Source organism: Culex quinquefasciatus, chromosome 1 (genome assembly GCF_015732765.1).
Source record: "Culex quinquefasciatus strain JHB chromosome 1, VPISU_Cqui_1.0_pri_paternal, whole genome shotgun sequence".
Lineage (NCBI taxonomy): Eukaryota > Metazoa > Arthropoda > Insecta > Diptera > Culicidae > Culex > Culex quinquefasciatus.
In genome coordinates, this window is record NC_051861.1 from 42,843,255 (window position 1) to 42,855,207 (window position 11,953).

Sequence of the window (11,953 nt, forward strand, 5' to 3'; positions counted from 1 at the left end):
TCCTGCCATGTGCGTTGTTGAATAATTCTGCCTGTAGAGGTCGAATCCATCTCATATTTTGGCCAAAACTTTTTTAACAAAAGAAAATGCAACAAAAAGCTCATGATCAAAAAATTGTTGAATGTTGATGAATACGCTACCCTATAATGCCCATTGGAGCATTTCCATTCGAGCAGTTTTTGCTTTTTTCCACAATGTATTCATTATGGGAGAACTCGATGCCAACATTTCAAAAAGCATCATGTACAAACCATCCTTTTTGAGTAAAACGCATTTGAATGTTGAGCATCATTTTTCAATTCCCACTTTAATATAAAAGCAAAATAAGATGTTCTAATGATAACAAACGATGAAAAACGTTGCTTTAATTGATACTTGATCATCTATATTCAATAAAACATTATTTCCGTAATTTTATTTGAGAAAAACAAACATAACTTCTTTTGAAATCACCAACGTCGATATCACCCTTCTGTCATTGAGGGAGGCGCTTTGTTATGATTCGTTTTTCTTCGCCGAATGTACATGGCGCTTTTTTCATGACGCTTTTATTTTTCGTCACGAGGTTCATGTAGTCTTTTGTTTGACAGGTTGACAGGGCTATATAAACAGGGACTGTTGATGGCAGAGATTTTGTTTATGTTACTTTATTTAAAATCATGATTAAACAGACTTTACTGAAGTAACTTTTGCTCATTTTTGGTGGAGAGGTAGCTTATTAGAAGTACTTTCAGAATATACAATGTTACCGTCGAACTGTCATTTCTACCACTCGAATCGGGTGCTTCATACACTCAAAAAACCTTTCACCACATAGTTGCATGAAATTTCCGGTAGCAGCCAATTTTTGGTCCCAATCATCATTTCACATGAGTCATGCAACTATCACAATGCATTCACGTCAATCCTAGGGGAACAGCATCTAATTCCAGCGTGCCTCTAATGTTGGCAGGTCAGAACTTTGACATTCAATTAAAGCTAATTAAAAGCGTTTTCAACTGAACTCGAGTGATAAATAGCTCAATAAGAAGTGAGCAAGCAAGTTTCTATCAAAAGTTTTGTGAAATTAGTTGTTTAAATAGTGAAAATCAGCAAATTGGATGGAGTTAGGAGCGAGAGCTTAACCTGCCAAACATACCAATAGAATAGAAGAATTTCTCCTACTTGCTTCCAACGCAGCCTACACTAACACAACTAAATTTTACGTGAAATTTTTGCCTGAAAATTGGAGGCGTGGCTTGCATGTCAGCTGATTTTGCTTTGCATGAAACTCATGCCACATTCGCAAGCAAAGTAATATGGAAAATATCCACTTACCATTTCATGCAACATTGTGGTGAAAAGAGACGACGACGACCAGAGATCGAAGGCTGCATGATTTTCCTGTCTGAAAATTTTGAGCCAGCCTGCAAGTCTGAGGACAATTAGTCTGCTGGTGATTCTCAACAGCTGAACATGGTTTCAGTTTTTCGTCTGTCTCGGTGGATTATCGACACCGGAAAAATCTGCTTTCTTTCTTCATTTCTGGAGTTAGATTTATGCGAGCAACTGTAAGTATTTTTCTCATCATTTTAGCCAATTTTTGAATTAATGTATTATGTTCTTATTGTCTAGGCCATGGAACCAGAAATTTGCGCAAGGTTTGCAAGGAGGTGCGCAAGGTTTAACATCGTCAAGGGAGCAAAACAGGCTGCGAAGAAGGCGCTGGCCGCGAAAGAAAGAAGTAAAAGCAGCCAATCTGTCCCACAAGCCGCAAGTGGAGAGCCGGAAACGCAGACCAGTCGCGTGTGTGAAAAAAACTTGCTGATATTGGACAATTTAAAGCAAATGAAAATATTATGTATATTGTGCCAAGAGTGTAAAAGTGTGTTGTGACTTAATTAACAATGTGTAATGTGTGTTAGTATCAGTGAAAATAGTCAAATTATGAAAATAAAATGTGAAAATAACAAGCCCTTTTTTAAATTCTTCAGAAATCCCAGACAACAAAAAAAGCAAAAAAAAACCATCCCCCCAGCGCCCCGTACTTTCAAGTCCACTAGAAAATCATGAGATGGTAACATTCCCAGAAGGTAGAACCTGCGTGAATTTGTTGCAACTTTGACGTGAAATTCTTGTGATGGGGCATATGGTTGTATTGGTTCGCTTGGAAATTGATGGAGCTTAGTCACCTGAGTTTCACGTAGATTTGACATGAACATACAGATGGAAAAAAATCACCTATATTTTCATGCAACACTGTGGTGAACACAGCCCGGGAGCATGTTGACAGCTTCCATACAAACTGAGCGTACCCCGTTTTGTGGGCCCAGTGGGCCTAAGATGGCGGCCTTCGATATTATCTAGCCAAACTTTTGAAAATGGCGAATAGTTTAAATAAATAGAGATTTTGCCTTGTTTTGGTTTAAAACGACAAAATAAGCATTCTGGAATCATTTTCTTTAAAAACTTGTTTAGAGATACGCCACGTTCAAATATTAGTCTAGAACAGTTGAAGTGAGCGTGCCGCAAAAGCCGTCACGAAAGAAAAGTATCCTTTGCAAATTTTGAGTTGCGTATTTGATGGGCGGACTCCGACGAGTTCCACTTGCCATCTGTCGGTGACTACGCGCAACTCACGAAAACTGTCATCTTAGGGTCCGGTTGGGTGAACAATATTTTGAGTGATAGCTTATAACAAAAGAATGACGATACTGCGAGATTAAGGCTCTGAAAGGCATCATTCCCGATAGGGAAGAAAATCGTGATGTCAGAAATGAACTCAAATCACTCAAAGTTCATTTTGTGAGTGACTTTAACATTTTGGCCTAGTTTGACAGCTACATAGAGTTATCTACGTGCGCATGTATTGCGTGTACGTACACGAAAAAGATTGAGGTTAAATTTTGTACCGGCCAGCAAAACAAATGGCGTGCTAGTGTGCGTGAGATCGGGCTTAGATAACTCTATAAAGGAGAAAAGCTCGGAACTTAACCTCAAAGGTAAACAACCGAATGAACTTTTTTGACAGGTGTCAGTTCCGGCACTTAGTAATTAAAATTATAATTTTGTTCCGGATGTTCCGTTTCGCATGGACACAAACACTCCTGGTCACGGGGCAAGGACACGGCCACGGCAATGGCCAGGAACAGACACCTACACGGCCAGAGACACGAAAACGGCCAGAAGCACGGGCACGAACACGGGCAGGAGTCCGGACAAGGACACGGCCTAGAGCACGGCCACGGGAACGATCAGGAACAGGCAACTACGTGGTCAGGTGCACGTACACGAACACGGCCAGAAGCACGGACAAGCACACTAATACGAAAAAAAACTCGGATTATGACGTTTCGCGTAATCGGAAGCAAATTCAAATTCAAAAAAAATGCTAAGTCCCGATTTGACACCTGTCAAACCACTCAAATGGCACTCACAAAATGAATACTGAGTTCTTTGAGTTCATTTGCTACGTCACGGTTTTCTTGCCTATAGAGGAGAAAATCGTGACGTCAGAAATGAACTCAAATCACTCAAAGTTCATTTTGTGAGTGACTTTAACATTTTGGCCTAGTTTGACAGCTACCTCGTTCCCAGGTTTTCTGTGGGAGAGAAAAGGAGGCGAATACTTTATGAAAATCATACTTGTCAAAATTCCTAGCCTCAAAATTTTGTCGCGAGTTGCTTTTCTCCTCTATTGTCCCCAGTTTTATGATGGGAGAGAAAAGGAGGCGAATACTTTATGAAAATCATACCTGTCAAAATTCCTAGCCTCAAAATTTAGTCGCGAGTTGCTTTTCTCCTCTACACTTAAAGAAACCAACATAGCAAAATCATATGCTTTTTCCCGTGAGCTAGTCCAAAAACCAAAACGATGACTTCACATGCTTTTCCTTTGACTCTCACATGCTTTTCATGTCAGATGAATGTGGAAATCACTTAGCACCAGCTGATCGTTGGCAAAAACAAAATTCAATCTCATTTCGCACGGTGTTCATGTGAGATGCAGATGAATTGCACATCGATTGGCCCCAATCGACTTATCCTTCTATTTTGAAGTGAAAGTCACGTGAGATCCAAATTATTTGCACTTTGATTTGCCCCAATCAACATATCCTTTGGGTTTGAAGTGGAAGTCACGTTAGATTCATAAGTTGATGTTTGGAAAGCTGAATGTCGAAAAAGTCGGTGATTTCGTAAAGTGAGATGGCGGCAAAGCGAATGCTCGGTCTTTGAGCTCTAAATTAAAACTAAGTTTTTACTATAAAATCCCATCTGTATCGAAAATTTATAGAAAAAAAATCATGGTAAGCACTAACAAACTCTTATTTATAGTAACAGTAATTAATATAATACATATTTCATCACTTTTGCAGGGAATCACGATCCGGAATTGTAGGGTATTTTAACCATTAGTGGACCCCCTAGTAGAGCCGATGCACATTTTTCACAAATTTTCAATATTTTAAGCACTTTTTCATAACCCTTTGTACAAAACAATGAAATCTGAAGTCTTTTGAACAATTTTGACTATTTGTTTCATCAGTTATTTGTTTTTGAGCAGAAAAATAGCCATTTGAAAAAAAAGTTTTTTTGCCTTGTTATGGACCCCCTTTTCCTATAGTGTACCCGGGTCCATAATCCGATTGTGGACCCGGGTCCACTATAGGCAAACTGTTATTTTTATACCAAATTTAACCGATATTTGATGTTTTGATGCATGGTGTAGGTCTAATGTTAGATATAATGAATAAAAGATGGATTTTGCTCACTTTTCATTATAAACAAATATGTTTTGTTAACAAATTTAGCTTTAAACAACAAAAAACTTAACAGACATTTAAAAACATTTATTTCCGAAAAAGATCAGAGAAAACGTTTCGAAAACCACTATAAACACAAAAATAATTAAAAAAAGTTATCTTGATGCATTTTTTTCCATATTAATTACATAAATGGTTGAACGAAACTAAATAATAGATTTGTTTACAGTTCCTGATAAAATCACGCATGTTTATTTTAAAAAAATGTGTTGTTATTGATTTATTATTATAAAATATCATTTCAAACTGCATTTATGATGCTTCAGTTAAGTACAATCAACTATAGTTTTGATAAATTATAAATTTTCACGGCTTCAGCATTTTTGGTACTTTTAACATGAAAACAGCTATATTTATACTCATAATTGAAAAAAATATGCGTTTAGGTTGATAACAACAAGCATTTATTGTATGTTTTAGAGAAACTTTTGCTTGAATACACAGTTTTCTTCATTTTTGAAGATTAAATTAACAGGGGTCCACTTTTGGAAAAGTTTGGATTTCGTTGTCCTATATTGGACCCCCCTAATTTTTGCTCGAAAATGGCAGTTCTTCGCTTTATTTTAGTAAAGATCCTTAAACTTACATTATTTCGACTTGCTGAAATTAAATAATCAGTCAAAAAATGATTGGATGGTTAATTCAATCATAAAATATAAATGCAGTTTTGTTGTGAAAATGCTAGTGGCCATGGCTGATTTCAGATGTCGAACTCAAAACACTTATTTTGGTGAAAAGGACAATTCAATGTCAGTCAACATTGTTTTTAAATTATGCTGAACATGCCAAATAAAAGATTTGTAGACAAAAACACGCTTGAAATTGTGATTTTATTGAATTTTTCATCAAAAACCCTTCAGAGGGTCCACTATAGGAAAGGGGTCCACTAATGGATAACGTACCCTATTCTGAGAAAAAAAATACGGTCAGCCGAGGAAAAATGATTTTCTGGGAGCAGTTTTTGTCAATGCTACTGCTGATTCCCGCGATGGCCACAAGAAACACAACTATCCTGGCGTGGGCGGAAGGTGCTGCTTTTCCTATGCGGATTCAAAAGATTCCACACCGTCGACGTCGTCATTAAAAAGAAGACCAGTGGCGTGAATTTTTGTTCTGTTTTATTGTATTTTTGAGCTGAAGGATGTACAAATAAAATTAAAAAATAATAATACATTATTTTATTATATTTTATTACGACCGAAAAATCACTCAAAATCCAATGGAATTTCATTTAAAATTCACAAGAACATCATTGCAAATTCAAGTGTATCTCCACGTTAAGTTAACGTGATTTTCTTTTGAATTTACCGCGTCGCGGGATGAATTTTTTTCAAGTGATTTACACGTGACATTCACATGCTAAGTCGAATGGGGCAGAATCATGTGTGAAACATGTGATATTACGATGTGCCTTTCTTTCAGTGTATCGGCCATTTGGCGGCCATGTTTGTTTTAGAAAAAAAAAACAATCAAATCTTGATTCAGAACGTATCAATCAATAAACGGGTTTCTTTGTGTTTTTTTTTGTAGAAGCGTTTGACACATCGTGATTGTTTTTTCATGCCAATTTACTTTTTCTGGACCTTGAATTCAGAACCATTATTGACAGTAATTTCCTTAAGAATGGATGATCTACATCTACGACCTTAAATCGTGTAAACAGTAGATACGGTTAAAACTGTCACTGAATCCACTGAATGCCGTTCCGATACTCTTCAAAGTTCTTTGACAAAATAAGTGAAGTTTTTTTAGAGTGTCTCTTTTATTCTTAGTAATCTTAGTCAATAACAATAATTTTGTCCAAGACACCATAATGATTAGATATTTTTTTGTATGGAGACTTCAATGGACGTATCCTAACCAAGTGGCTTATTTGGTTTTATGAAGGCCACTTCGAAACATAAGCCGAATCAAACAGTATTAACACAGACAAACAGACGTAAATCATTGAACAAATATAACGAAAATCCATCAATCACAAAAAAAATGGAAAAAGGTTAGCTAGTAGCTCGATCTGGTGGCCAATACTAGCATTAAGCATCACTGTATATGAGAATTGGTTAGTGTGTGAGTGAACGCGGTCACTCTTGTTGTAGTGAGAGGAGGGAGATTTGTTTACTAACATTTACATTTGTTTACCAACATGTGAGAAGAATGCAAGAAGTTCAAATTCTTAACTCACGCAGACGGTCCACGTCCGCGTCCGATTGCGGCCATGCACTAGGTAAATCTTGCCGAGGAAACATTCGTGTAGGCTGCAGAGGTTGATGGAAACATGCACCAGTTTGAGGGTGGTTTGGGTATTACTGCGCTGTTTGTGAACAATGCCCACAAATTGGCCATGAGTTTAAATAATAAATTTCTTGGCGTGAGGTTAAGCTACCTTCTCGGCAAGCAATTTAGTCCACTTGCAAGCAACCAAATAATCGTATGAGACCAGGTTGACCTTGTTGTCGACGGTCTATACCTACATCTTCAACCTTACCGGGTCGCGCAATTGCCATCGCTGGACACCGGTTCATCCACAGACAGACAGATTTGAGGGCCACGACGGAGTCAACATTCTCGAGGTCGGCCGGGTTGTCAATACCGAGTTGCTGAAATCGTGGTAAGCGCAATCGCCATCGCTGGACACAGCGTCATTCATGACGGCCGGATTTGAGGACCACGACGGAGTTAAGATTATCACGGTCTCTTGCGTGCTCGAAGTCGGCCGGGCCGCGCAATTGCCATCGCTGGATACCGCGTCATTCACTAAGGCCGGATTTGAGGACCACGACGGAGTAAAGATTTTCGCGGACTCTTGCGTCCTCGAAGTCGGCCGGGTCGCGCAACTGACATCGCTGGACACCGCGTCATTCACGAAGGCCGGATTTGAGAACCACGACGGAGTCAAGATTCTCGCGGTCTCTTGCGTGCTCGAGGTTGGCGAGGCGATTCCGGTGGACACTGCATTGCCTAACCCATTCACCTGGTCAAGTTGGGGTACACCATCTATAATGTAGACCAAATTCAGTTTCTAATTGCATTCATTCAAGATCTAGTTGAAATTTACCAACGCCGACGGATGAAATAACAAAATCAGCTGAATGGGACGGCGTCTCGTTGTTGGAATTGCCTAAGAATCTTCCGATGTTCAGAACACCGGAATCGTTACTCGTAGCTTCCGGCATTTCTTCGTCCAGTGGCTCGTGTCGGTCTAGCAGTAGACTTCCGCAGTTCGCATCCGGCATATCTTCATCCTGTAGCTCGTGTTTTGTGATAAAACTTTCAAACCAATCCGGCGTCTCTTCTTCTAACGGTTCGGCCGGGAAGGATTGAGGATTATCTAAATGCTCAACAGACCATTCAGCGGAATCCACACCCGGAGGCGGGTCCGAATCCAAAAATTCCACCGACCAATCTTCTTCAAACTGGTCCATCCTCACACTCAAGTAACAGCAGAAAAAAACAAAACTTTTGGCGCGCTAGCTTAAACGTCATTTGAAAGTGTGCCTTGATTGCAGCGCCATCCTATTCTGGTGGATAATCCGAGAACTAAGTTTAAATTCAAATCAGCCGTTATATTCCTGATTGTTGGAATTAAAAAGAGATTTACGTCTGTTTGTCTGTGGTATTAATTAAATCCTCATCGATTTATTAAAAAAGAAAAACAATTTCAACCTGATATACATATTTGCACATAGTATATCAAATAGACATATATGTTTCCACCTATATTCCACAAACAAACATTACTTTCACCAATTAAAACCAAATGCGCAGCAATTACCTGCCCGAGTCAATTACAACTTTTAGGATCTGCTCACTAATGACGATGATTGAGTTGGATGATACTTTTTGGGGTGGAAATTCTCAATTTCACTTTAACTCGTTTTTTCCAACCCCAGCACCCGTAAAACCCATCCATTTCAAATGAAAATAAAAAACTTTCCACTCCCCTCCGAAACCCAGCCAGCTCCACCAGTTATGATAAGCGCCCGCCCTAAAATTGATATCCCAAAAACAGCCCCCAGCAAAACGGGCAATCGCATAATCAAAACGAATTCATTTCGTAACGGTCCTTGATCCTTTTTACGGCACTTTCTAGGAGTCCCGAATTGGTGTTGTTTTACGCACAATAGCAGGAGGAGAAAAAATATATAAAAAAATCCTACTTGGGATGGATGATCCATTCGAGGAGCCCACAACGTAAAGCAGCATCTTGCTGGGGGGAGTGCGGGAAAATGAATTTAATCATTAATAAAAAGGTAAAACTTTTTATCCTTTTTTTCGGCGTCAGCGGTAGCAGTATTTGGACGTGCTTCCTGAAAAGTTTTCGGTGATGGAAAAATATAGAGTGGAACTCCTATAAGAATGAATTAGAATTGTCTCAAACTTAGTGGAGTCTTCCCTATGACCAGAGATGCCATTTGTTGTCTTTGGTTCACCCATTTATGGTTCCATACATTTTTGGCAACTGTCCAAACGAAATTTGAACCTTTTGATGGAAATTTTTGATCGGTTTGCTATTTCTGGCAAAGTTTGTTTTTTTTTTGTTTTAGGGGACAACAATCTGCAACTTTTAGGCCATAGAAAAGTAGATATTATTAAAAAAAAATGTGGAAAAAGCAAGTTTACTCGTACATTGTCCATTCCTAAAAATGTTTGTCTCGAAAAGTTGAGAAAATTTCCAATAAATTAGCCTATAAGAGAGCTCGTAAACCACGGCAATGAATATTGTTTCAACGCGATATTTCAAGTCCTATTTATAACATCGTAACTTGTCAGTCATTTACTGGTCGCGTATCTTATAATAATGCAAAAGTTTGATGTCTACTCTATGTTTAAAATGCTATGATGAGTGTAATATTTCACGATTTAATTCGATGTTATTTTGGTTTTTCTGTCTACAACCGGATGACTGAAAATAATTGATTTTTGTTAAATTTATCAACAGCCAATAGTCTCAACAGCAGCGTCCGATTGCTTGCCTTGGGAATAATACATTTAGCAAAACTTATCTGCACACGATTGGGGTATCTTATAGAACTAACCCTTCGAAGCAACCTGTGTTAACTAACATTCCCGCCCCAACCTCCCGAGATCTACAAACTGACATGGCGGGCGCCGTTGGAGTCCAACCGGCTGTTACCTACTCGCACCAGTGTTTTATCTGTTCAGCGCATTCATGCATGTTGTTGATAAGAGAAATATCACTACATCGTTGAAGCTATGACTGGCAGTGCTGTCAGGACATTACAACCCTGTTCAGCAACGGAGAAGGACAACTTTGGGTGGTCTCTCATGATCATGATTATGCTCAATAAATTTGCCTAAGAGACATTGAAGACTGGGCCTCTGGTTGCCTGGAGCATCCTAAACATGCTAGATTTTTTTTTAAATATGGGAATTCAACTGAAAGTAAAAAATACAGTGTATCAAAAAAAATGTCCGTACAGCCCTGTACGGAAACATCATTCGCTGTTATAATCCCTAATTTTTTAGCAAATTTCCAACTTATACACTCAACCCCCGGTGGTTGGTCACTTTTTCGTTTGACACTTTTTTAGTTTGTACCCCGTTGGTTGGTCAAAGTCAAACTAAAAAGTGACGAACTGTCAATTTTTATAAGGCGCTCACGCACACTACCAAAACAAACGTTCAGTAGTGTGTGTGAACTCCGTGTAAAAGGGGTGTCAAACTAAAAAGTGACCCCGTTCGTTTGACAACAATTGGTGTCAAACCACCGGGGTTTGAGTGTATATATCAACAAACGCGGGAGAATGTCTTTATTACGACCCTGACATTGGTTTGCCAAGAAATTGTGATAAAAAAATACAAATTAAGGCCAAACACCTCATTAATATACTAAGTTTGGTTGATTTTTGATAAAGTAATTAGTTGAAAGTTGTTCGTTTGTCATTTTGAAGTGCCTTCAACTCACTTGAAGCGATTTGGAACTTTTGATAACTCTGTTTGGTAAGTTTATTTGTAAATTTAGCACTTATTTATGTGAAACTTTACGAAACATTAGTATTGAGCAATTCTCTATGAAATCGGTCTGTTTTTTAGAATTTTAATTTTTATAATTTTTAATCCGACTGAAACTTTTTTGGTGCCTTCGGTATGCCCAAAGAAGCCATTTTGCATCTTTAGTTTGTCCATATGATTTTCCATGCAAATTTGGCAGCTGTCCATACAAAAATGATGTATGAAAATTAAAAAATCTGTATCTTTTGAAGGAATTTTTTGATCGATTTGGTGTCTTCGACAAAGTTGTAGGCATGGATACGGACTACACTGAAAAAAATGATACACGGTAATTTTTTTTGGTGATTTTTTGTTTAACTTTTCAGAAATTGTGGTAGAATGTGCAAAAAATTTTTGACCGAGTTATGAATTTTAGAATCAATACTGATTTTTTTTATCGAAATATTGTTCGCAAACATTTTTCGACTTCATTTTTCGGTGTTAAATCAAATTTGCAATCAAAAAGTATTTAAGTGAAATTTTGATGAAGTGCACCGTTTTCAAGTTAAAGCCATTTTTAGGTGACTTTTTTGAAAATAGTCACTGTTTTTCATTTTTGAAAATTAGTGCACATGTTGGCGCACTTTTCAAAAAAATATTTTTGAAAAGCTGAGAAAATTCTCTATATTTTGCTTTTTTGAACTTTGTTGATACGACCCCGACCTCCGTGTACACACGAGAGCAAGCAGCAGTAAAGTGCTCAGTGCTCTAACGTTTTTTTTTCGAAATTTTTCGCCGTAATTGATTGTGATTAACCGCGAGTTTGCTTATCCAGCATGCCAAAGGCTGGCCGTGGCCGTGGCAGTTCGAGTGCGGCCTCGAAAAACCCGCGAAGTTCGTCTACCGGCCTTGTGCAAAAAGGTAAACAAACCAACGCCGTGTCGACCGCCATCGGGCAGGGGAGCGTGAGCGCAGAAGGCATCGACAAAAAATTACTGCATCTCGGATATGTTCCAAGATCACCAGTGCGAACCCGTTCCGGTACTTCCGGTGCCACAACCAGTGGCACATCAACATCCGCCAACATCCCCATCAGGAACGAGTTCCAGATGCTGAGCGACGATAAAGAAAACAACAACAACAACACCGACGGTAGCACTACCGACGACGATGACGCGGACGATGTTGACGAGTTGCTG

The 11,953-nt window shown here is 38.7% G+C and overlaps 1 protein-coding gene across 1 annotated transcript; it reads right to left on the minus strand.

Annotated features, from left to right (window-relative positions):
- Nucleotides 1–6,975: 6,975 nt before the first annotated feature.
- LOC119769581 lies at nt 6,976–8,224 on the minus strand. Its single transcript, XM_038262541.1, has 3 exons — nt 7,858–8,224; nt 7,393–7,796; nt 6,976–7,113 (listed from the first exon to the last, which is right to left on the minus strand). Exons 1-3 carry the CDS (start codon nt 8,222–8,224, stop codon nt 6,976–6,978), a joined length of 909 nt encoding a protein of 302 aa, XP_038118469.1.
- Nucleotides 8,225–11,953: the final 3,729 nt, after the last annotated feature.

Bases quoted from the DNA above. Each gene is read 5' to 3' on its own strand.
- LOC119769581 (XM_038262541.1), bottom strand. From the start codon at position 8,224: ATGGACCAGTTTGAAGAAGATTGGTCGGTGGAATTTTTGGATTCGGAC. The intron at 7,797-7,857 runs GTAAATTTCAAC...TCTACATTATAG, and splicing joins TATTTCATCCGTCGGCGTTG to ATGGTGTACCCCAACTTGAC. The intron at 7,114-7,392 runs GTATTGACAACC...GTTCACAAACAG, and splicing joins ACCACGATTTCAGCAACTCG to CGCAGTAATACCCAAACCAC.